The 24,607-nt window shown below is 42.3% G+C and overlaps 2 protein-coding genes across 3 annotated transcripts in view; both read right to left on the bottom strand.

Annotated features, from left to right (window-relative positions):
- Positions 1 to 24,607, bottom strand: part of LOC105721487 (histone H3.1) — a 66,892-nt gene that overhangs the window by 1,027 nt on the left and 41,258 nt on the right. Inside the window, exon 5 of the mRNA XM_012458561.2 lies at positions 2,678 to 2,687. Coding sequence (XP_012313984.1) covers positions 2,678 to 2,687 — 10 coding nt within the window. The remainder of the gene's footprint in view (positions 1 to 2,677; positions 2,688 to 24,607) is intronic.
- On the bottom strand, positions 9,282 to 17,369 carry HFE (homeostatic iron regulator). Of its 2 annotated transcripts, XM_012458559.2 has the most exons (6): positions 17,148 to 17,369; positions 12,926 to 13,189; positions 12,442 to 12,717; positions 10,968 to 11,243; positions 10,696 to 10,809; positions 9,282 to 9,447 (listed from the first exon to the last, which is right to left on the bottom strand). In XM_012458559.2, exons 1-6 carry the CDS (start codon positions 17,221 to 17,223, stop codon positions 9,407 to 9,409), a joined length of 1,047 nt encoding a protein of 348 aa, XP_012313982.2. In that variant the 5' UTR covers positions 17,224 to 17,369; the 3' UTR covers positions 9,282 to 9,406. The 2 variants fall into 2 exon arrangements, with proteins under 2 accessions (XP_012313982.2, XP_012313983.2); XM_012458560.2 differs by lacking the exon at positions 10,696 to 10,809.

The following is a 24,607-nucleotide window of genomic DNA, read 5'->3' as shown; positions in this document are numbered from 1 at the left end:
ACCTGCAATTCCACTCTTCCCTTCTGTCCATTATTAATCCCCTTTCAACTTGCTCCAGCTTCAGAGAAAAGAACATACGTTTTGTATAGTTGGGGATTAATTGAAGTGTAGGGCTAATACTTGATTAAGGTCATTACAGAGTCTACAGGTTCTTCCTCTGGGAGGTTTTGTGATAAGATTATTGGTGTTAAAATAAGACTAATCTTCTTTAAAAATAAACATAAATAGAATAGCAGAATTGGGTCTGAATGTGGTTTGAAGAGATCTCTCAATTCAAAATTTTCTTCTTAGCTTCCTGCTGCAGCTTTTGAAAATGCCCATAAGAATCACTTTTGTTTAAAAAATAAAAACTTACCCCCACCCACCACCCTCATTTTAATAAATAAATATCTATTGTGAATATTTAGAATAAGACTGTGGCCTGTGAGAGGCAATATATAGTAATCTCAGACTTGCTCACATGAAGATAAGAAATCCAGGAATGGAGGAAAAAGACTCAGGAAAGGCCAGAATGCTCTAAATGTCATTTGGTTTGTATCACTTCTGACATAATTGATTACATTCTTCTGCCCCAAATTGAGTTCTTAGGTATTTTTAACTGTCACTATCCACATGTGGCAACACATACCTTGTAAGTGGAGGCTTAGCTAGGAAGAAATGTCAAACTACAGAGAAAAAGTTCAGAGTCTGAGATCATAAGTAAAACTCTGAAATCTCAACATGCCTTTTAATTCATGAAAATTAAAAATATAGCAGCATATGCAATATGGTAATTCTCTGAAAACATAAATCATGTGAACTCCCCTGGAACACACCTCACCAAACGCCATCTTCATTTAAACCAGAGGTCTAGGATGCCTTTCCTTTATTTTGCCTATTATATCATTTATAAAACCCCATTTTTATTTTGATATTTTATTTACTTTCTATTTTCTACTCCTAATATCTCCTTTCTAAAATTTTCTCAATGACAGTGACTCAAAAACAATGAATGTCAGAACAGAAATATTTAAAGGATTTACACACACACACACACACACACACACACACACCCCTAAAATCGATTCCTCTACTCTGGGAAGAATTCAGGCATACTCAGTCTTATGGTTTGGGAAAGGGGAAGCTCACCTGCCTAATCTGTATGGCTTCCTGTTCACTTTCCATTTCACCTTTCTCTCACCCTTCAGGTGAACCTCATTCATTCAACATGAGACCCAAGCCCTTCAGATTAAAACTCTGCCAACAACTTGTGGTTAAGACGATATGTGAAAGTTTCCAACAAATAAACCTAGGATATTAATCAGAGGTCTTGCCCTGATGCAGTGGCTCACGCCTGTAATCTCAGCACTTTGGAGGGTGAGTTGGGAGAATTACTTGAGCTCAGAAGTTCCAGACCATTTTGGGCAACATAGCAATATTTCATGTATACTTAAAAAAAATAACCAGAGGTCTTTGAAAATATAAATTGGCCAGAAATACCCTCCACTAACTCTGTCAGAATATCCCAGTTGAGGAATGGAATATGGTGTGTGTGTGTGTGTGTGTGTGTGTGTGTGTGTGTGTGTGTGTGTGTACGCACCTATGTACAGCACCTGTATATTCAATAAATAATTCTGATATTTGGCCAGAGTTGAGAATGACCAGCAGTTCAGCATACACCGTCAATTTTAAGTATATAATTGCTCTTTAGTAAAACGTAAGGAAATTCCAGGTGAGAAAATGCATAAGTATAGTCTCACCCAACTTAGACTATGGGGGCTTTACAACATCACAACAGTTATTTCCAGATACTTGGGGACATCACCCCTGGTCTTGGGCAAACCGCTCCTTTAGCCAGTGGCTGATTTATCTCACTTCCATCTAAGGCTTCACTGCTTCTCTTTTTCAGAAACCTAAACTATTTATACATACCCATTTTGTTTCTGTATTAAATTATCATTGCCATTGATTCATTTTTTTCTGTATTAAACTATCAATGCCATTGGCACATCTTTGGTTCCGTAGCATAACCTATGTCTCTGCTGGTTTTCCTTACCTCCACTCCTTACTCTTCTAGGAAAATATCTCTGCTTTTTCTTTTCAGTTTAAATTATTTTACTAAAAGGTCTCTTATCTTGTACTTCGTAGGATTGCTGTACTTGCGTGGACACTCTCCCATGAACACTGTTAATACACTTTGACTTATTAAAAATAAACTTATTTGGACAGGAAACTCCTTTTCTTTTGTTTTTTTTTTTTTTTTTTTTTTTTTTTGAGACAGAGTGTGGCTCTGACGCGAAGGCTGGAGTGCAGTGTTACGATCTTGGCGGCTTACTGCAACCTCTACCTCCCCGGTTCAAGCAATTCTCTTGCCTCAGCCTCCTGAGTAGCTGGGACTACAGGCACCTACCACTACACCCAGCTAATTTTTGTATTTTTAGTAGAGATGAGGTTTCACATTGACCAGGCTGGTCTCGAACTCCCTACCTCAAGTGATTCACTGACTTATCCTCCCAAAGTGCTGGGATTGTGGGTGTGAGCCACCAAGCCCAGCCTTCTTTTTCTTTTCTGGTTCCTATTTTTTTTTGGCCCAGGCTGAAGTGCAGTAGCACCATGATGGCTCATGGTAGCCTCCACTTCTCAGACTCAAGTGATCCTCCCACCTCAGCCTCCCAAGTAGCTTGGACTACAGGTGCACACAACCACACCTAACTAATTTTGTATATTTTGTAGAGATGAGGCTTCCCTCTGTTGTCCAGACTGGTCTTAAACTCCTGGGCTTAAGCAATCTACCCACCGTGTCCTCCCAAAATGCTAGGATTATTGGTGTGAGCCACCAGGTCTGGCTGGAAAGAGAATTTCTAACAGTATCCTCTCTTAAACATTTGTTTCAAAAATTTTACAAACTTGATAGTAATTAAATTTGATTTTCAAAATTCCCTTGAATACTTTCTTAATAGCACACAGAAAGCACAAAGTATTTTACATTTGTTGTAATTATTAAATTGTGAATCCAAACTTACACAAAGAAAAACATGTAACATTACACCCATACTTATAACAGATGCCCTCATATACACAGTAAAGCTCTTGGGCAGTAATGAAATTGGTTATTCACTGTTTTATGAAAGTGCTGTTATGGCGACTCAGTTTAAGGAATAAATCAAGGATAATTAATAGACTAAAGTTAGCTAACGTGACTTCCACTGAAAGTTATACAATTATTGGTACTTATTCCCCTGCCCACAAATAATGAATTAAGACTCCAAAATTCTTTTTAGAATCTTCAGACCAAAATCCAGAATTTGATTTTTTAAAAAATAATTTAAAAATACTTTGCATCTAAAGCTGGTGGATAAAATAACTTGGTGGATGATGCTTCAGGGCTACCTATTCCAAAATTTCTCCCTGAATGAAAAAGAGAATAAATGAATATGTGAATTCAAAAGTTAGAAATTTGGCCAGGTACCATGGCTCATGCCTGATAATCCTTTTGAAGGCTGAGGCAGGTGGATTGCCTGAGCTCCAGAGTTCAAGACCAGCCTGGGCAACATAGCAAGAACCCGTTTCAACAAATAATCGAAAAAATGAGCAAGATTTGGTGGTTCAAGCTACTCGGGAGGCTGAGGTGGGAGGATTATCTGAGCTCAGAAGTTCAAGACTGCAGTAAGCCGTAATCACACTACTGCACACCAGCCTGGGTGTCAGAGTGAGACCCTGTTTTAACAATAAAAAACAAGTTAGAAATTTGGCCAGCTGCAGTGGCTCACGCCTGTGATCCCAGCACTTTGGGAGGCAGAGTGGGGCGGATCATTTGAGGTCAGGAGTTCAAGACCAGCCTCGAAAACATGGAGCAACTCCTTCTCTACTCAAAATACAAAAAAATTAGCCAGGCATGGTGGCATGCACCTTTAGTCCCAGCTACTTGGGAAGGCGAGGCAGGAAAATCACTTGAACCCAGGAGGTGGAGGTTGCAGTGAGTGGAGATCACGCCACTGCACTCCAGCCTAAGTAACAGTGTGAGACTCTGTCTCAAGAAGAAAAAAATATTCTGTATGAACAGAACAAAATATTCTTAAATTTTAAAATACACCTGAAAGATGTTTCAAAATATTTAGGAAAAAAGTTATAGGGATCAGGCAAATTCTGAGATTCCTTTTTCCCTGCAACAAACATCAGGGGTGCTGCTGTTCCCAAAAAGATGGTAACAACTGCCACACCATGTTTCCTTGGCTCAGACATAAGGTTATGTCATGGTTGTTCAAGAATGGCTGGAATAAAAATCCAGGACAATCATTTTCTTCACCAAGTTAACTAACCTCTCCGTGCCTTGGTTTCATAACAGCAACATAAGGATAACAGAATAGCAGCAATAGCTCCCACCTATCTCATAAGATACTTTGGAGGAATTAAATTAAGATTCAGAACAGAGCCTAATATCTAGTAAGTAATAATAATTGGCTGAAAAAATAGTTTTTTTAAAAAAATTATACATATTCATGAGGTAAAAGTACAATTTTGCTGCACTGATACATTGCATTGTGGTAAAAATCAGGGCCTTCAATCAATCTTGGAAAAAATTAGTTTTAGGAAAAAAATTATGTCATGAAAAACTTTTAATATACAAATTCATCCAGTCAAGAATTAAAAACTATAGAAGTATCAATTCTAAATCTGCCACATCTATCTCTTCTATACCTTGAACAATTACTCAGAAATAAAATGCTTGAGATGCCAAAATTCGTGCATATGAAGTAAGAAATATATGCAAGGTGTCAAGGCATTCCAGGTTTTCAAATAAAATTGTCACACAAAATAATACTGTATTAATGTTCTACATGTTAGAGTGGAAAAGTTAATCACTGATGCAAAAAAGGAAAAGAACACATTATCCAAAACGTCTATAGAGAGAATCACAATTACAAATATCAGCCTGCATGGGAAAATCTTTAATTGCAAAGTTAGAAATATTTGAGTGCTAGTCATCATTAAATCAGATTGTGGTTAGAAAAAAACGGTAGTTTAAAACCAATAGCTGTTAAGAAATTTGGGAATTTTAGAGACAGTGTTTTGTTTTTAAATATGTGTGTTTGTGAAGAATGTTTTATAAAATATAGACAGTACTATAAGTACTATATTTTAATTTTTCTGGCTTTATTAATAAATTCTTTATGGAATTAATTTGATGAATTTCTATATTCAGAATTTTCCATGGCATAATTTTTTTCTAAAACTAATTTTTTCCAGGATGGATTGAAGGCCCTGATTTCACCACAATGCAATGTTTCAATGTAGCAAAATTGAAATTTTACTCCCTGAATATACATAATTAAAAAAATTTTTTTCAGACAATTATTATGACTTGGCTGAAGAACTGAATACAACATAAGAATTTTGGCCTGTACCTCCCAGCCATCCTCAATCACCTGCTGTACTTGACTCAATGATTATCAGAGTTGTTTGTTTTCCTTCTGTTGAATTCCCAGTTCAGGCAACTCAGCAGTGGCCTGTGATTCCAGCAATTGAAATAGCTAGTAAGTAGTCTCTGGTTTGCTTTCTCAAATTTTTAGGGGCCTTCTCTACAAGTTATTTTCAGTGCATGCCCCTCCACCCATTGTTTATTCCTTTACCCTCAGGAAAACCCTCAGCCCTGCGTCTCTGGTCACCGGACCCCCGTGGTACGTTTACCTATGGCCACCAGGTGTCACCCTTCTCTCTACCACCATGCTTTGTGAATGGTTTTACCAGAGGTGAATGATGAAACACTGTCTCTACTAAAAATACACAAATTAACCGGGCGTGGTGGCGGGCACCTGTAATCCCAGCTACTCGGGAGGCTGACGCAGAGAATTGTTTGAACCCGGAAGGCAGAGGTTACAGTGAGCCGAGATCGCGTCACTAAACTCCAGCCTGGGAAACAGCAAGACTCCGTCTAAAAAAAAAAAAGGGAATTTAAAATGTAGGTCTTTGATTTTTCAAATGTAGTGGACCTTAAGAATTTATGAATAGGCAGGGTGCAGTGGCTCACGTCGTAATCCCAACACTTTGGGAGGCCGAGGAGGGCAGGTCACCTGAGGTCACAGTTCGAGATGAGCCTGACCAACTTGGAGAAACTCTGTCTCTACTAAAAATACAAAATTATCCGGACAAGGTGGCACATGCCTGTAATCCCAGCCACTTGGGAGACTGAGGCAGGAGAATCGCTTGAACCCAGGAGGCAGAGGTTGCTGGGAGCCAAGATCCTGCCATTGTACTCCAGCCTGGGCAACAAGAGGGAAACTCCATCTCAAAGAAAAAAAAAAAAAAAAAAGAATTTATGAATAAAACCAGAAAAATTGAGCTAAGAAAAAAAGAAAACAAAAATGAAGACTCATAATTTCTGTTAAAAAAAAATTAACAGGCCATAGTTTGTGATGCTTAGTAAATGTGTTACTGAAATGTGTTACTGTGAAGACTTGGGGGTTTCTTGAAATCTCACCTCATGTGAAATGAAACCAATATAAAACAAGTGATTACCTAATGAATTGTAACATATTATTTATGAAACAGAAGAGTAAGTGAAGCCTTACAGCAGTCTGCTTTGAGTATAGGACAATATTAAGAGACAAAGAATTTGTCCTATGCTTCCAGAATGGTTTGTTGGTAAAATAACTAATGTCTTACAACTTAGATGATAATGTCCCCAGAGTGAAGAAAAATAATTAATTTGGCTACCACAGTTTAATGAAAATATCTCATAAAAACAAAATGTAAAAAAAAAAATAGAAAAATAAATTCCTCCAAAATGATAAAGCAATTAAATATATACACAAAAGGAACAAGAACATCAATAAAATCATGCAGTATACAATATACATTTATTAAAATACATGCATTTTTAATGCAACAACAATACTAAGAGGTAACACACAAGTTGTTAATAATTTATCACTGGCTAATTAAATAACAGCATTATTTTATTCATTTTTCAGCTTTTCTACAATGAGCATAAATCACATTAACTTTTTTTTCTTCTTTTCCTTTTTTTGGAGACAGAGTCTCGCTCAGATGTTCAGGCTGGAGTGCAGTGGTAAGATCTCCCTCAATGCAACCACCGCCTCCTGGGTTCAAGTGATTCTCCCGTCTCAGCCTCTCAAGTAGCTGGGATTAGAGGCACCCACCATCATGATTGGCTAATTTTGGTATTTTAGTAGAGACATGGTTTCACCATGTCAGCCAGGCTGGTCTTGAACTCCTGACCTCAGGTGATCTGCCCGCCTCCACCTCCCAAAGAGCTAGGATTACAGGCATGAGCCACTGCACCTGGCCAACATTTACCATTTTCTACATAACTTTTCTAACCAGAAAAAAAGAAAATGGCTTAAAATAAGAGACAAGATATCCTTGCTAAAACATAATGCCTACAAAATAAACTTTTGAGCTATACATGGTATCCTGAAGCACCTGCCCTCCAAGACAGAATGCTTGTACCACATTTATGCAGCCAAATGCATGTGGCAACATAAACACATGCCATCTGGCTATCTATATTAAGACTCTTTTGAACATGGTCAGGTGAATTGATTTCCCAAAATCTAGCAATTCCTGAGTGTCCTGGTTAGATTTTTTTTTAATGTGCACCAGAACCCCAGTGACCCCAGGACAGGTCCTGGGCATCCTCTACACTGCTTGGTGGCTTCCATTGTGCCATCTCAAAATGAAATCGCTTACTACAGTTCATCAAGGGAAATACCACCAGGGTTCTGACTCCAGAGGCACTGGCCTAGGGAAGACACTGTGTATGAAGGCCCAGCAGGGCTATTAGCTGTCCCCACCAATCACAGTCCTTGTATAGGAGCCAAAGAAATGAATACCACAGAGAGCAAAAGAGGAGCAAGGGAGTTACATTCCAGCTCCTTCCCACAGGGATTTTGAAAGGAAACATGACAGCTGAGGATCAACTGGTTGTTTTCTGCTGTTTCCCTTCAATTTGATTTACGCTCACACAATGAGGTCGGGCATGGTGACTCGTGCCTGTAATCCCAGCACTTTGGGAGGCCGAGGTGGATGGATCACGATGTCAGGAGTTCAAGACCAGCCTGGCCAACGTGGTGAAACCTTGCCTCTTTCAAAAATACCAAATATTAGCCAGGCGTGGTAGCGGGCGCTTGTAATCCCAGCTATTCAGGAGGCTGAGGCAGGAGAATCGCTTGAACCCGGGAGGCAGAGGTTGTAGTGAGTGGAGATCGTGACACTGCACTTCAGCCTGGGCAACAGTGAGAGGCTCCATTTCAAAAAAAAAAAAAGAAAGAAACACAATGAGACAAGAGAAGAGCCATCTCCTTCCTTCTCTATTTACTACAGGCATCTACCTGAATGTAGTGGTGTATGAGATGTATCAAATAGTCAGATTGACTGAGTTTGAAACATGTTTCCATCACTGGCTAGCTATGAGATAACTCTATACTTCACTTTCTTTGTCTAAAAAAGAAATGTGGTAAATAAATAGTACCTATCTCATAGAATTATCATAAGAACTGCATGCAATAATGCATGTAAGTAGGTGCTCAGAAGAGTCAGACACCAAGTAAGTGCTTTTATCATCATCATCACCCTTATGATAATTTTCATTATCAGAACAAGGAGAGACAAGGTAGAAAATTATTTTGATACTTCAGGTCTGGAATACTAGAGTAGCATCCCAAATGCAGGCACCAATACACTTTGAACACCTGTAGGACGCCTTCATGCAAACTAGAAAAAGACACCTCTTCACAACCCCTTTAAAGGTATTTGCCTCCTACCTGCTAAAAACACCCATTGTAATACCCACAGACATCCATGATGCTTTTTCTGGGAAAGGTGCCTCTTCCAGTTGTGCAGTGTGCAGCCTTCATAGCTGTCCAACCCACAGCACAATCAGATGGAAGAGTCCCCATGGCTTGGTGACAGATGAGTTCCTGGGTAACACACAAAGGAAAAGTCGAGCGGGTCCAGAAAATACCTAGATACATATGTAAAATTCTGGTAAGATTATGACATCTATGTCCCAGGGTTCAAAGGTTTTCTCAGATGTTAAAATGAATCATGTAAGTCCCCAAAATTAAGCAGTCCTCTTCCAAAAATAGGAAATGAGATGACATAGGTGTATGTGCCTGAGGTGATGGAGAAAATGAGAAAGCCTCTAGATGCAGCTTGAGGTTCATGAGAGGCAGTTCCAGGGGAGAAGTAGTCACAGTGAGGGATCACTGGCATACAGAAACTCAAAAACCTAAATGGGGAAATCTTTTGGAGGAAATGAACAGAGAAGGCTAAAGCAAAGAGTTCTTCAGGCAGTTTCTATTTTTAGGTTCAACTCTGTCCTGAAACACGAAGAGCTCCATAAGTGCACTTCCTTTTTGAGTCTCTAGTTCTGTCTCCTTCCCACAATGAGTCTACAGGCTGTGTGTCACTCACATTCGGCTAAGACGTATTGCCCCATGGCTCCTCCTGTGGAGACAAGAGACCCAGGAGAGAGGCATCACAAACCTAGGCATCATCTTGACTCTTTTCTGTTCCTTACTTTCCTCATTCACCCAACTGAATTGAGACGACCCTTGTCCTGGGCACTGTTGGATTTCGAGAATCATTATCCCTCGTCTGGAATTGCTTAATTACTTTCTAACTGGCGTCCTCACCTCCCATCTAACTTCGTAACAACTCATTCACCATATAAGGGAGATTGTGGCTCTCCTTTCTTAGGATCTTTCAATGACACCCCAGTGATCATAACCCAGTGTCTCAAAAGACACTAGGACTCTGTATGAACTGGCTTCTATCTGCCTCTCTTTTCCCCACACCACACATGTTCGGGGGTAGAAATGCATAATTGGTGACTGACAGTTATGCAAACTCAGGGTCAAGGTACAGTCATTATTTCTAACCTCCCAGGATGCCTTACAGTCCTCCACTTGGCATGGTTGCTCCGTCTGTGTAGACCTTCCATCATCTTCAACCTCACCTAATGGAATCTCACTTCTTAAAGATCCAGAAGGCTTTCTCTATCCCCAGCTGAATGTGATTATTCTTTCCTTTGACACCCTAAGCATTTGCTCCCTGCCTGCGTTAGGACCTCATGGGGTCTCCTTTAGCTACATTTACTTGCCATCAATTTCACACCCTACCAGATTTGGGTTCTGAGAATAGCCACAGTCACTTCTCAACCTCAAAGCCCCTGCACTACCTTAAACAGCACTTGCAAAATAGTAGGTGTACTGAAGATGTTTGTTGAAAGTTGAGACTTTCATTCTGGGGAGAACCATTAATTTCTGTCTCCCAGGGAAGTGCTGGTGTTCCCAAAGACTATAAAAGAGAAGCCGGGCGCAGTGGCTTACGCCTGTAAACCCAGCACTTTGGGAGGCCAAGGCGGGTGGATCATGAGGTCAGGAGTTCGGGACCAGCCTGGCCAAAAAATTAGCTGGGTGTGGTAGCGTGTGCCTGTAATCCCAGCTACTCAGGAGGCTGAGGCAGGATAATTGCTTGCACCGGGAAGGCGGAGGTTGCAGTGAGCGGAGATTGCGCCACTTCACTACAGCCTGGACAAAAGAGTAAAATTCAGTCTCACCAAAAAAAAAAAAAGAATATAAAAGAGAAAAATGCTTCCCATGGATGCCAGATCCCCTCTGCCTTCCCTCTGCCCCTCTTCCTACTGTGCCCTGGGCAGATGCACTAAGAGACTTCCTCTTTGTTCCTACTCACTTGAAGCCTGCCTCTTCCTTAAGATTATGAACAAAATTCCAATTAACAAGATGATGACACAAACAGCAATTCCACTGATGACTCCAATGACGAGGGTGCCAGAGTGCGAGGGCTCTAAAACATATAAAGCAATTTAAAGCCTTTGAGAGCCACCCCCAGCCCACCCCCTAACAAAGAGCAGATCCTCATTTCACTCCCGTAATTATCACCTCGGGCATTCCTCCCAACACCCAACAGATTTTCTAAGCTCCTGGTTCTCGTCAGTCACATACCCCAGATGACAAGGAGGGGCTGATCCAGGCCTGGGTGCTCCACCTGGCATGTATATCTCTGCTCTTCCCCAGCGGGTACAGCCAAGGCTATCCAGCCCTGGTAGGTCCCATCTCCATTGGGCAATACGTCTTTGGGTTCAACCTCCTCAGCATTCAGTGGCTGCCTATCCTTTAGCCACTTCATGGTGATATTCCGGGGGTAGAAGTTCAGGGCCCGACATCGTAGAGTGGTCACTGAAGAGGTCACGTGATGTGTCACCTTCACCAAAGGAGGCACTTAACAGGAAAAAGGAAGGATAAGCAGAGGGGATCTTTTTACCCTTGCCAGGAAGGCCAGAACTTTCATTTCCTTTTCTAGGTTTGAGTAAGGAAATGCCCTTCTTAGGAAAAAAACAAGCTGCAGGAGAGACACCATTTTGTCCTACGACTGGGCTCTTACGCAGTGTCAGTTGGAGCACAGTCAGATAAGTCTGTTCTCTTGTCCAACACGTAAATATACATACCTGTTACCCATGTTCTCTGTTCTGACAAACAAAATTCCCCTTTATATGCATTGAAAATGATTGAATACGGATGGTCATTTTCACCTGAATAAACCTACTAGGCATATTTTAAAGAAGGGGTCTTGAGGCCGGGTGTGGTAACTCATGCCAGTAATCCCAGCACTTTGGGAGGCCGAGGTGGTCAGATCACTTGAGGTCAGGAGTTTGAGAAAAGCCTGGCCAACATGGTGAAACCCTGTCTATACTAAAAATACCAAAAAAAAACCCCACAAAAACAGAAAAAAATTAAACAGGCATGGTGGTGGGTGCCTGTAATCCCAGCTACTTGGGAGCCTGAGGCAGGAGAATTGCTTGAACCCAGGAGGTGGAGGTTGCAGTGAGCCAAGATTGCGCCACTGCACTCCAGCCTGGGTGACAGAGCGAGACTCTGTCTCAAAAAAAAAAAAAGAAAAAAGCAGGGTCTTGTAAAACAGACAGATAGCTTCAGTGATTATTGCTATGTTCTGTGAAAGAAACTTTTAACCTAAAGGATTCTGCTACTCTGATAGGTGGCCTCACTTAGTATTTTTTTGTCATGGTATTCATATGAGAGTTGACATCTCTAAATTCTTTTGTGTGTGTGTGTGTGTGTGTGTGTGTGTGTGTGTGTGTGTGTGTGTTTATTTTTGACATCTCTGAATTCTTAACAGGTAAAAATATACAAAGGATCATTGGTTAAATAAAAACAAGGGCTGCAGATACTTCCCTTTGAGCCATATGCATGGAAAAAAGAAATTAAATCCATTACTCGTAGCTGTCTCATACATCTCAATTATAAGGTAGAGACTCTAGGATTGGGAAAGTCCCTTCCCAGAACTTAGAGAGGCATATAACGTCAGCCACCTCTGAAACCCCAGCCAGGGATTCCATGCCCTGCATCCTCTTCCACTCTGCCACTAGAGTATGGGGGCAGATGGCTGTTTCCACCATACCTTGCTGGTCCAGAACACCTCTCCCCAGTTCTAGCAACTGCTGCAACTGTGCAGGGCAGTCCCTCTTGAGGTAGGCCCTGTTCTGCCTGGCCCGAATCTTGTGCGCTTCCCACTCCAGCTTGGTGGGCCAGGCTCCGGGCTCTGCTGCTCTCCAATCCAGCGTGTCAGAGCAGAATTCAAGGTGGTTCTGCCCATCATACCCATACTTCCAGAAGCCCTTGGTGCTGTTGTCCTCTTTCATTTCGCAGCCCAGGATCACCTGCAGGGTGTGGGACTCTGGAAAAACCCCCAGCCTTGTTACTACAACCAAAGGAGTAGGTCCCTATTTCCACCATCCCCAATGACCAAATGATCTCAGGAAGAAAATTCCTTCCCTCTTCCCTGCTCCCACAACACCTCAGACTTCCAGCTGTTTCCCTCAAGATGCATGAAAAGATGAAACACTCTGACAACCTCAGAAAGATGAGGCCACCTCTCCACATACCCTTGCTGTGGTTGTGATTGTCCATAATAGTCCAGAAGTCAACAGTGAACATGTGATCCCACCCTTTCAGACTTTGACTCAGCTGTAGCCACATCTGGCTTGAAGTTCTACTGGAAACCCATGGAGTCCGGGGCTCCACACGGCGACTCTCATGATCATAGAACACGAACAGCCGGTCATCCACGTAGCCCAAAGCTTCAAACAATGAAAGACCAAGGTCCTGCTCTGAGGCACCCATGAAGAGGTAGTGCAGAGAGTGTGAACCTGGAGACAGAGCAACAGGCCTTCACCATGTGCAGCAGGAGGTGGCCGGGAGGTTGAGGCTCCACACACCTGAATCAACTCATACCATCAGCTGTGTCTGGTTCTCATTTTGTGAAGGGTGAGATGCAGTCCTGTCTTTCCAGTCCTGGCTGCTCTCTCCTTGTGCACCTTTCTCTGCCACATGTGGCTGCCTCCCCTCACTGTCCCCAGACCCTTTGCCATTACTCATAATTGGACAGCCTCCACTAGAGCTGGTGGATTCTAGAAAATGCTAAGGTGTCTCTGGCCATGGAAATTGAACTAAGGAGTTGGTGTTCAGAGCAAATTTGACCCAAATCCTGAGGAATTCATTCATGTAGGTTTTTTTTTGTGTGTGTTTGTTTGTTTTTTTTAACCACCTTCATAGCTAAACCTTCTCATGTGCAAGTCTTTTCCTTGAAATGCTATAAGGATGTGCTGATAAATAGCTCAGAGTAACTTTTCAGGATCACAATGGGGCAAAATCAAATACAGAAGGAGTCCCCCAGAAAGATGAAAGGACAAGACCTCTCGGCAAGTGAGAGTTTCCCAACACCTTTCCTCAGTTACAGAACGAGGGGTTCTGGAATGTATCCCCAGTGCCTAGAGGGGCACCTGGCATGTAGTGGGTGCTTCAGAAATACTACCTAGAAGAATAAATGATGACACCTCGATTTTAAGATTTTAATCTTTTTTTTTTTTTTTGAGATGGAGTCTCTCTCTGTCACCCAGGCTGGAGTGCAGTGGCACAGTCTCAGTTCACTGTAACCTCCGCCTCCTGGGTTCAAGGGATTCTCCTGCCTAAGCCTTCTGAATAGCAGGGACTACAGGCACGCACCACCATGCTCAGCTAATTTTTATATTTTTAGTAGAGACGGAGTTTCACCATGTTGCCCAAGCTGGTCTCAAACTCATGACCTCAAGTGATCCACCTGCCTCGGCCTCCCAAAGTGCTGGGATTACAGGAGTGAGCCACCGCGCCCACCCTTGGCCCTGAACTCTTACACTGAACTGCCTGTATGGCCTCACCACCGGGAATACCTGACTGGAATCTCAAACTTAACATGTCCAAATCCAGATCCTTGATTTACCCTAAACTGCTCATTCCAGTGCATTCATCACCTCAAAAATGGCATTGCCAGTTACCCCACTGCTCAGGCCAATACAATTAAAATAAACAAAGTCAACTTTAACTCCTCTTTTTTTGGGGGGTCAGGGGAGAGAGGGTCTTGTTCCGTCACCCAGACTAGAGTACAGCGGCCTGGCTCACTGCAGCCCCAACTTCCTGGATTCAAGCAATCCCCCCACCTCAGCAACCCAAGTAGCTAGGACTACAGGTGCATGCCACCACACCTGGCTAATTTTTCTATTTTTTGTAGAGAAGGGGTTTCGCCATGTTGCCCAGGCTGGTCTTGAACTCCTGAGCTCAAGAATCTACCCTCCTTGGCCTCCCAAAGTGCAGGGATTATAGGCGTAAGCTACCAAACCCAGTCAATTCTTCTCTTTCTCTCACACAACATAGAACCCTTCTGCAATCCGTCTCTTGCCTGAACTGTGTCACAGCTTCCTGGCTGGGCTCCCTGCTTTTACCATTGCTCTCTTCATTTTGCTTTCCACGTATAAGCCAGAGCAGTCTTTGCAAAGCCTATGACGGATCACTGCTACTCCTCACTAGCATTCACACCACAGCCTACAGGCCCTGTACAAGTCATTAGTGGCTCCTCTTCTGATCCCATTACCTACTTCTTGGCCTCTAGCCCCCCGTATGCCTTATGATTCTTTCAACCCTAGCCTCCTAACTAGGAGATTGTCTCATAGGTGACATGTGGCAAAGATTACAGACATTTTTGGTTGTCAGGACTGGGGGAGGTTGGGTGCGGTGGCTCATGCCTGTAATCCCAGCACTTTGGGAGGCCGAGGTGGGCAGATCACAAGGTCAAGAGATCGAGACCAACCTGGCCAGCCTGGTGAAACCCCATCTCTACTAAAAATACAAAAATTAGCCGGGCATGGTGGCACGCGCCTGTGGTCCCAGCTACTTGGGAGGCTGAGGCGGAAGAGTCGCTTGAACCCAGGGGGCGGAAGTTTCAGTGAGCCGAGATCGCGCCACTGCACTCCAGCCTGGTGACAGAGCAAGACTCCGTCTCAAAAAAAAAAAAAAAAGACTGGGGAAGTGCCTAGCACCTAGTGAATAGGGAGGATGAATATCCCCAGCACTCAGTGAGTAGGGAGGATGAGTGCTCCTAGCACCTAGTGAGTAGGGAGGACAGGATGCTGCTAGACATGCTGCATGCAGATGGCAGTCCCCCCTCCCACCACACACACACACACACACCACATACACGTGAGTAGTGCTGAGAAAACCTGCTTTTCAATCCAACTTGCCAGGCCCACTCAGTTTGCCTGGGAAATACTGCTGGCAGTCAATATTCTAATTTCCTTCGTGTCTCTGCTCAAGTGTCAGAGTGACTTGCCCTGACTTCTCTGCTTCTCACCACACCCATCGTTTCCTGATATATATCTTTCTGCTCATTTGCTTATTGTCATCTCTCCCACTAGAATGTGAAATATCAAAGGATAAAGGCTTGTTTTCCTGCCCTCTCCCTTGGGCCTAGAACAGTGCAACACATGGTTGGGACTCATTTACACTTGTAAACAATGAATATTTCTGCTCAACAGCAAATTTTATTATTCAACCTCTAACGCAGTGTGATGTTTAAGAATCCTAGTTATGAAGTGGAGACATTAGCTCTGCCACCAAAGCCCAGTGTACCATTAAGCAAATGTGCCAGGAAGCAGGCCGTGCATGCCTTATTCTTGTCATGTGTAAAATGTGGATACATAGTACCAACCCTCAAAAAGTGCTGTGCTGAGGCCGGCACGTGACCCACAGAACACTGTGCCAGACTGCAGGGCAAAATCACCAGTAACTAAGCTTAGAAGCAGCTGTAGTACCTGAAATAACATCAGAAAACCGGATTACTTATGTTCTTGGTAACCTGAAAAGAGTTATTTAATCTCAAGTCCAATTAACTTCTAGTAAATTAAACTTATTAATAGCTCCTACCTCCCTATGCCTAGTGAACGTCAAATAAGATCAGATATGAATATGACTTACAACTGAGTGCATTGCTTACATGGTCACTATCAGTACTTTGATATTCTTTAGAGAAGGCCTCTTAATTACACAGCACATTGCAAATCAATAAAGCCTAGCTGGAAAGGAAACTGTTCGTTCAAACGTTCAAAACTAACATATACTTAATTTTCCAGGCTCAAGAACCATTGCCAAGAGTGGGGAAAGGCCCGAGGTAGGCCTCTCTCAGGAGCCTCCCACCCCAGAGACCTCCACCAGGTCTCACCAAAAGTGGGTGGAATGGGGACGAATTCAGAACCCCAACCCCACTCCTCCGCGCCCCCACCGCCCAGCGCCTTCGTTCTGAGGTGGAAACCCCGCGCGATCCCCTCTGTGGGTTCGCTCGGCCTTCTAGGCAGGCACGCAAGGAAGAACTTCCTGTTTGGAGAAGACTGGGGGAAAACCCCGCACAGCTGACACGAGAAACAATAAACCCGATATCCAGGTGCAAGGAGCCCCAGGCTTAGCTCAGCTCAAGTGAGAAACTACGAGATTGATTTAAAAGTATTCTGGTCTTGGGGAAGGGAGTGGGCGGTTCCGAAAGTCACTCCGAGGAGCCTGGACTGCCAGGGGAGGGGCAGTTCCCAGGACGAGGGACCCCCCATCTGCCCCTCAGGGGCAGGCATTCCCTCCCGGGATCTGGACGCAGAAAGTAGGGAGGGGGACGGCGGATAGGGCTGAGCAGGTCCCCCAAAGTGAGCAAACTCCCTAGCGCAAAGAAATTACACTTTCGATTTTTCCACCCCCGCCGCGCCCCCAGTTCGCCCGCCGCGCCCCCGGTTCGCCCGCAGCCCTCGGACTCACGCAGCAGGCGCCCCTGCGGGACCGCTGTCTGCAAAAGCATCAGGAGGAGAAGCTCCGGCCTGGCTCGCGGACTCATTTCTGCGGCTCTGACCGCGCGTCGCCGTAAATCTCCGCTTCTTTGCTGGGGCGGGGAAACGGCTGGCTCCAGAAGTCGCCCTATGGCTATTGCCTACGCTCAGGAGATGCCCTGTGAAACCTCCTAGTGAAAAGCAAGAGGTCTTCAGAACGTTAATTCCCTCTCCTACAGCAGAAGGTACCTGCCTGTGAAACACTCGGTGATCCAGCGGCCCCTTGGTTTTTAAATCCTGAAGGGGTGTTGCTGACTGGGGAAAGTATCTTCGCAATCTTCTCATGTGAACTTTCGATATTTAAATATTTAATAATTTCAAATTTCAATTACACATTTAAAAATATTATCTCAACCTCAGACCAACTTGTATATCTTGCCTGATTTACAAATATAAAGCTTTTTCATTGTTTTTTGATTCGAATTAATTAAATCGTAATATTAACCAATTAGATCCTACTGAAATACCTTCCACGGCCTTCATAATTGAATTATCTGACAAGTGTTTCACAAACTTGACAGCATTGGGATTACCTGGAGAATGATTAAACATACTGAGGCCTGATTTAATGGGTATTGTTAGGTAGTTAAACACTAGCATCTGGGAGGAGATGAGAGCCGAGAGTGGAAAAGCTGTCACGAAGACAGCCACTGGCCCACCTCAGTTCAGCCCCAAGACTGCCCGAATTCCACCCCAAGGGTTGGAGTTTGTGGTAGAGTCTGTGGCTAACACATCCTGGAGAAGGAAAAAGGAGGGCACAGGCAGAAATTCCCTAAAGTGGCACATGCAACAATAACATAAAACCCTGTCCTCACGTTCACCCCAAAGTTCATCCTACCATCATTTTAACAGAATTTATATACGGTTTTGCTCCCCATCCCTGGGAGGCTTTTCTTAACGAATTATAGGTAAGAACATGCACAGTTTAATTTTAGTTTACATAGCTATAAACTGCCAATCAAATAACATCATCCTGTCACTCAGACACAGCCAAAACCTCAACTCCTCCCACAAACCCCATAAAGGCACTTTGAGCTCCGTAAAGAGGTGCTGCTTTCACTTTGCAGAAATCAGCCCTCTGTCTCTCTGAGGGTGCATTACTGTGCTTCAGTAAAGTTTGCTTTAAGCTTGCATTTTGGTGTTAGTTTGCAATTCTTTCCTCACTAGACAATAACCAAGACTGCTGGTCCAGAGCTCTGGCTTTATTAATCTCCTCAGTTAAAGGATCCATCCCAAGGCAGAATTCTCAGTAACAGTATGGGATGCCACCTGGGCACTGGGATTTTAAAAGCTTTCCTCCTCCCTCAGCGAAGTTTGGGAATTATTACCTTAGACATTTCAAACCATATTAATAAATTTAATACACTCGATTTGCTCAAAACTTTACATACGTAGCAAATTCAACAGGCATTATTTTTATAAGCATGTGTGCAAATTTTGACAAGTTAAGAAAATCAAACTTAGGATATCAGGGTCTCAACGGTAGGTAAATAGATAAAATAACAAGGGAAAAACGTAGGATATTGATGGTGGGCACATTGGGGCTGATAGTACTGTTACTTTTTTCAATTTTTGGTAACATAATTTATATATCATATAATTCATCTATTTCAAATGCAAAAACTAATGGATTTTAGTATATTTACAGAGATATGCAACCATTACCAAAATTTTACATTTTTCTATCTCCCTGAAGAGAAATCATGTACCCTGAATTCGTCACGTCCCTGATTCCGCCATTCTCCCCTCCCCCTCTGCCAGTCCTAGGCAATCATTAATCTACTGTCTTTCTATTTGGACCATTTAGTATACATAGACCCATATACTATATTGCTTTGTTGTGACTGGCTTCTTTAATTTAGCATATGGTTTTTATGTATGTTTTTCATGGACCAATAATATCTATTATAAGGACATACCACAACATTTTATTTATTCATTCGTCGGCTGATGGACATTTGTTTCCACTTTGTGGCTATTGGGAATAGTGCTGCTATGAACATTTATGTACAAGTTTTTGTGTGGACTTATGTATTGATTTCTCTTGGTTATATATCTAGGAGTGGGTTGCTGGGTCCTATGGGAACTCTGTTTAACCTTTTGAGGAATCACCACACTGTTTTCCGAAGTAAGCATTTTATCCTCCCATCAGCAGTGTATGCAAGTCCTGATTTCTCTCCATCTTTGCCTGGGTCTTTGAATCAGGACCCCGGATAGAACAAAAATGTGGTTATTCAGTTGTTCCACCATCATTTGTTGAGAAAATTCTTTCTTAATTGAAGTGTTTGTCGGGCTGGTCTCGAACTCCCGACCTCAGATGATCCGCCTGCTCGGCCTCCGAAAGTGCTCTGATTACCGGAGTGAGCCACTGCACCAAGCTGACATACTGAACTTTTAAAGTATCCAATTAACTAATGAACAAAACTGCTCCAAGTTTTTCAATTCTTAAAAATCTTAAGACAATACTTAATATGGCTAATCTCAACTTCATAAACTTTGTAGGAATGCTTATCAGCTTAGATTGGTATGAAGTTGAGTTAAAAATTAGAATATACATCATCTCAGCTATAAGTTTTCATCAGTTGAATTCTTGCAATCATTTGAAATGCTTAGAATAGGAAATATGTATAAATTCTTTAACATAAAATATTGTTACAAGACCTCTGGGATGTCAGTTTTTCTGGCCAGGGTTGATGCTGCAGCACCTCTCCCCGAGTTCTTGTCCTGCATCTAGGAAGAACGAGGTACCAGGCAAGAGTCAAGAAGTTCCAATAGTTGCAGTAAGTTCCAAGAAGTTTCAGTAGTTCAGCTCACCTTGTCAACTCCTATTCGCAATCTTCAAAATTATCTGAAACCTGCAATCCTTTGAAGAGTCTTAAAACAAGACATTTGTCTATGAATGTTAAAATGTCCTAGGGTAGTCACAGTCAAAAACACAACTGGCAAAGAAATTTGGTCACCTCTGTGATTTACAATAAGCTAACACAATAACCCTAATTATGACTGATTACACAAACTCAGACATCAGAACTCTAGAAATTCCATATAATTTTGGGACACATATTAACATTTCTCACTAAAATATAACCTGAAGATCAAACACTGCCTTAGTTTGACAATGCTGTATAACCACATATGTCAAATGATCCTGTTTACCTCTCCTTTGGACACTCCAGGGGCTGCTACTCCTCTGTAGCATCCAAAAGTTAGGGGTTAGCAAAGATAATTTTGAAGCTGTATAGGCTCAAAACACTCAGCGGGTCTCTACTCATCTCTGGCCTCTACTCGCTAAATGCTAGTAGCAACTCTCATTTGTGGCTAAGGTGGGAGGATCTCATAAGCCTAGAAGTTTGGGGATGCAGTAAGCTATGATGATGCCACTGCACTCCAGCCTGGGCAACAAATCAAAATCCTGTCTCAAAAAACAAAAGCAAAAAACAAATCACCTACGCTGTGTTTATCTCACAATTAAAATTAATAAAAAAGAAAAAAAAAGTATGCAGTCTCTGTAGATCCCTGGGGTTTGTTGTAATTCAGAAAACGATACCCCAAAATAAAGGCCTCAGAAGCCAAAGTTTTTTTCTGACCCTCTCCTGCCCTCCTGCTTCTCAGTCCCATTCTCCCCGGAGTCTAGCCATAGAAATGAGAATTCCTATTCCTCAAGTTAGGCCATAGAAATCAAAACACCTTTTTCCCAGAGCCACCCATAAAACCTAAAAATATTACTCTACCTCTCCCTCTGTTGTTGTGTGTAAACTGGCCATAAAGAAATGATCTGAACTACCTTATTTGACCATAGATCCTAAGACTCCGTTCCAGAGAGGATCCAGAAGGAAGCAGTGCTGCATAGAGGGGCCAAGAGGAATCTAGACAGGCCCTGCTGGGTTTCCCTACTCGGTTTAGTAGCAATCCTGTTTCGACATGGCTGCCCATAGTTTGCTGAATCTAAAAAATAAAAATGGACAAATTCCCCTGTATCTGGGAGCCTTCACAATGAAGCTCCCGTGTACACATTAATAAATTGGATGCATTTTATCTGATTAATCTCCCTCTTGGTGGTGGTTTTCCACGAATCTGCAGAAGCCAAAGAGTAAGTTTCCCCTTGGCCCCTACAGGTTCTTCTGCTTAATTTGTTACTCTTATTTAAGACATAATTAAAGTGTTTTCTCCATAACATTATTTCTACATCCACTGTTTGGCGAGACAGGCCATTTTCTCCTTTGATCTCTACTTGGTACTGACACACATAAAACATCACTGCCTGTTTTTTCCCCATGTCTTTTCCCTTTTACCGTAAACTGTCAGCAATACCAGTGTAGTTATCATTTCTACTGCTTAATAATTGTTTTGGGCAAGTGAGTGAATCAACTCACATGAGTTTCTTGTCTATTTGATAATTCATTCTCTTTAGGAATAGTATTAAGTCCTAAGGTCCTGGGAGCCAGCCTCTGTACTTGACTGCTCCGGGGTCCTACTTCAGTTTCCTAGCTTCTCAGTGCTATCACTGTCAGTCGTGGGTAATAAATATTTTTGCCCATCAAAAGACTCTGTATGTGAATGAGTTTTTAGATCTGCTGAGTAATACAATGTCAACCCAGTTAATGATTTGCCAGGCGGCTGGATCAGCAGCTGTCCCTTTACCAGCATTTTCATTTGGAGAGTTATCCAGTATCTGCAAGCACAAACATCCTACATTGTAAATGCCTTTGGACACAGAGAGACTGAAGCCAAAGCAAACCTATTTTTTCCTTCCCATGTTCTTGCCAGGCTGTGCAATCCATGCAGTCTCATGGCCTGCCAGTTCCTCAGAATTATACTCTGTCAAACAAATATAGTAATTTCTCTGTCCACTGAAAGACACAGAAAACTAAGTGCATAGCTAGAGGTTAAAAATTTCTGGTCATGTGCTATGGCTCACACTTGTTAATCCAACACTTTGGGAGGCTGAGGCGGGCGGATACTCTGAGGTCAGGAATTCTAGACCAGACTGGCCAACACGGCGACCCCATCTCTATGAAATATTAGCCAGGTGTGGTGGCTCGCACCTGTTGCCCCAGCTACTCAGGAGGCTGAGGCAGGAGGATCGCTTGAGCTGGGGGAGATTGAGGCTGCAGAAAAAGGATTTACCCTCTTTCAAGAGTTCCTGGTTTAGGCTGCCACCTAGTGTCCATCAGAAAAACAGCATGACATTACAAATACCTGTGACTGAGGGGTAAGGTGAGAGGTTGGTGAAGAATGTATTTGGAGAGGACTTCCCTCTACTTACTAAATGTGTTAGTTAAGCAGTGGGGCATATTTTAATTTGTGCATTTTATAGCTAGACAAAATTTTTATTGTTTTATTTCAGTTGATACTTTAATATGTGTGTATTGATGCATGATTTGTAATCAGTCTACAGCACTTCTTAGAGAAGTCTGAATTCTCATTCTCCATTTCCTTATTGACGAAGTGCTAATGATTACAGTGGTGGTTGTCTCATACGATGTAGGGAGCCAGAATGAAAATAGTGCATATAATGCTTGGTGCAGAGGAAGTTTCCGTTAATTAACTGTATTAGTATTATTGACAACAGTCATGACAGCCCGATAATTTTTAGGAGTGTGCCCGATAATTTTTAGGAGTGTAAAGCAGTACTGAAATCTAAATGTTTAAGAATCACTGTTTTAGGCTGTTGTCTTATGTCTTATTTTCCCAAATGCATTGGTAAATACTTGAAGGCAAAGGTTTAACCAGAACATCAACATTTCTGTGTTTTTATTCTTTTGTTCTCTCAGTGGCTGTCTTTCGTATCAGATTTCTCACACCATATGATGGTTATATTTGTCTGTGTCTGTCCCATCAGGTGCAGTCCTGGAGAGGACACACTGCTTATCTGATCTTTGTTTTTATTATTTTTCTTGGTGTCCTGTGCTTAACAAGTGCTCATGAAGTATGTAAACACAGCACAGTGAAAAACTATACATTAAAAAATAATGCCAACCAATCTACTGAAATTTGAAGTTCCATGTTTCCTCCAAAATAGTCGTTGTGTCAGATTATGTACTTATTCTGATGAAGACTATTGCCTAATATATGTTTGCATCTTGTGCTTTATAATTGCCTTCATTATGGCCACAGATCAAGAAGGTGTAAAAATGTGCATATTCTCACAATTGACAAATTCTTATCCTTTAAGGGTAGGTTTGACTTTCTGAAATGTTTTGGCGTCATTTGAAAGAAGCTTGAAGAATAACTTACCTGTTAATGACCCAGTTTCCTACTCACTTATACAATTATAATGGCAATTTCAAAATGTTAGGTAAGTATATTTTGGAATGCATTGTTCCTTTTGTAATACTTTCTAAGTATTTATTTATATTTTTAAATTTTATATGGATTTATTTATTTTTCTGTGATGGAGTCTTGCTCTGTCGCCTAGGCTGGAGTGAAGTGGTGCGATCACAGCCCTCTGTAACCTCAAACTGCTGGGTACAAGCAATCCTCCTGCTTCGGCCTCATGAATAGAGTAGCTGGAACTACAGGCACATACCGTCACCCACTAAGCTATGTATTTATTATGCTCCCAATGGTGTGCTTTCGTGTATTTTCTTTTGGTTTCCCCAACCCATTTCGATGGCATGTTAGGGAATACAGATGCAGTAACTGTGCTCTCAACCCTTGAGATGACGAAGTATTTAGCCTCAGGTTTAATCTTTTAATTGTTGGCCATTTGCCTTCAAAAACTGAAAAACGAACAAAACTGTGGCTCTGGGTTATACGTTTAAAAAAGTTTGTTTCGCTGAAGCAAGGCAACAGACTAGAGCCCCTACAATCTTATTTAGGCTAAAAATATCCTGGAAGCCCTGTATTGTTGGTCTCAAGCAGACAGCAGCACTTACACTTACTCTTTGACGCATGCACTGCCAGTGGGGTGGCTGTTATGATTAGCCTCATTCAGTTGGTGATTCAGGAAAAAGCATATTTTAATTATTGAAAGTTCTGGCCTATACAGGATATATTAATATTAGGTTAGCTACATCCAAAAACTGACAGAACCCTACTCTAAGGCTAGGCTTGGTGGCTCACATCTGTAATGTCAAAACTTTGAGAGGCTGAGGCCAAGAGTTAGCCCATTCTTGATGCCAAAAGTTTCAGACCAGCCTGCGCAACATAGCGAGACCCCTGTCTCAACCAAAAACAAAGAACCCTAATTGGTAGAGTAGAAGGAGAAAGTTAAAAAGAAAACCAGCAGTTGGCCTCATTCCTTATACCTGTCCCAGCAACGTGTGTTACTCTCCTTTGAACGTATCTTGGCTATGTGAGTCGCTCTCTAGCCCCATTACTATTTTTGGACTTGACATTTTGCTCTGCATTTTTAACTTTGTCTACCATGTTCTCCAGAGCCTGAAGAGT

The sequence above is a fragment of the Aotus nancymaae genome, unplaced genomic scaffold (genome assembly GCF_030222135.1).
Source record: "Aotus nancymaae isolate 86718 unplaced genomic scaffold, 86718_ANA_hifiasm-v0.15.2.pri h1tg000051l, whole genome shotgun sequence".
In the NCBI taxonomy this organism is placed as follows: Eukaryota; Metazoa; Chordata; class Mammalia; order Primates; family Aotidae; genus Aotus; species Aotus nancymaae.
The sequence above is the reverse complement of the archived record's forward strand: the minus strand, read 5'-3'. Positions and strand labels throughout refer to the sequence as shown.

Bases quoted from the DNA above. Each gene is read 5' to 3' on its own strand.
- HFE (XM_012458559.2), bottom strand. From the start codon at position 17,223: ATGAGTCCGCGAGCCAGGCCGGAGCTTCTCCTCCTGATGCTTTTGCAG. The intron at 12,718-12,925 runs GTATGTGGAGAG...GGGTTTTTCCAG, and splicing joins CAATCACAACCACAGCAAGG to AGTCCCACACCCTGCAGGTG. The intron at 11,244-12,441 runs GTATGGTGGAAA...TTTCCTGTTAAG, and splicing joins AGGTGTTCTGGACCAGCAAG to TGCCTCCTTTGGTGAAGGTG.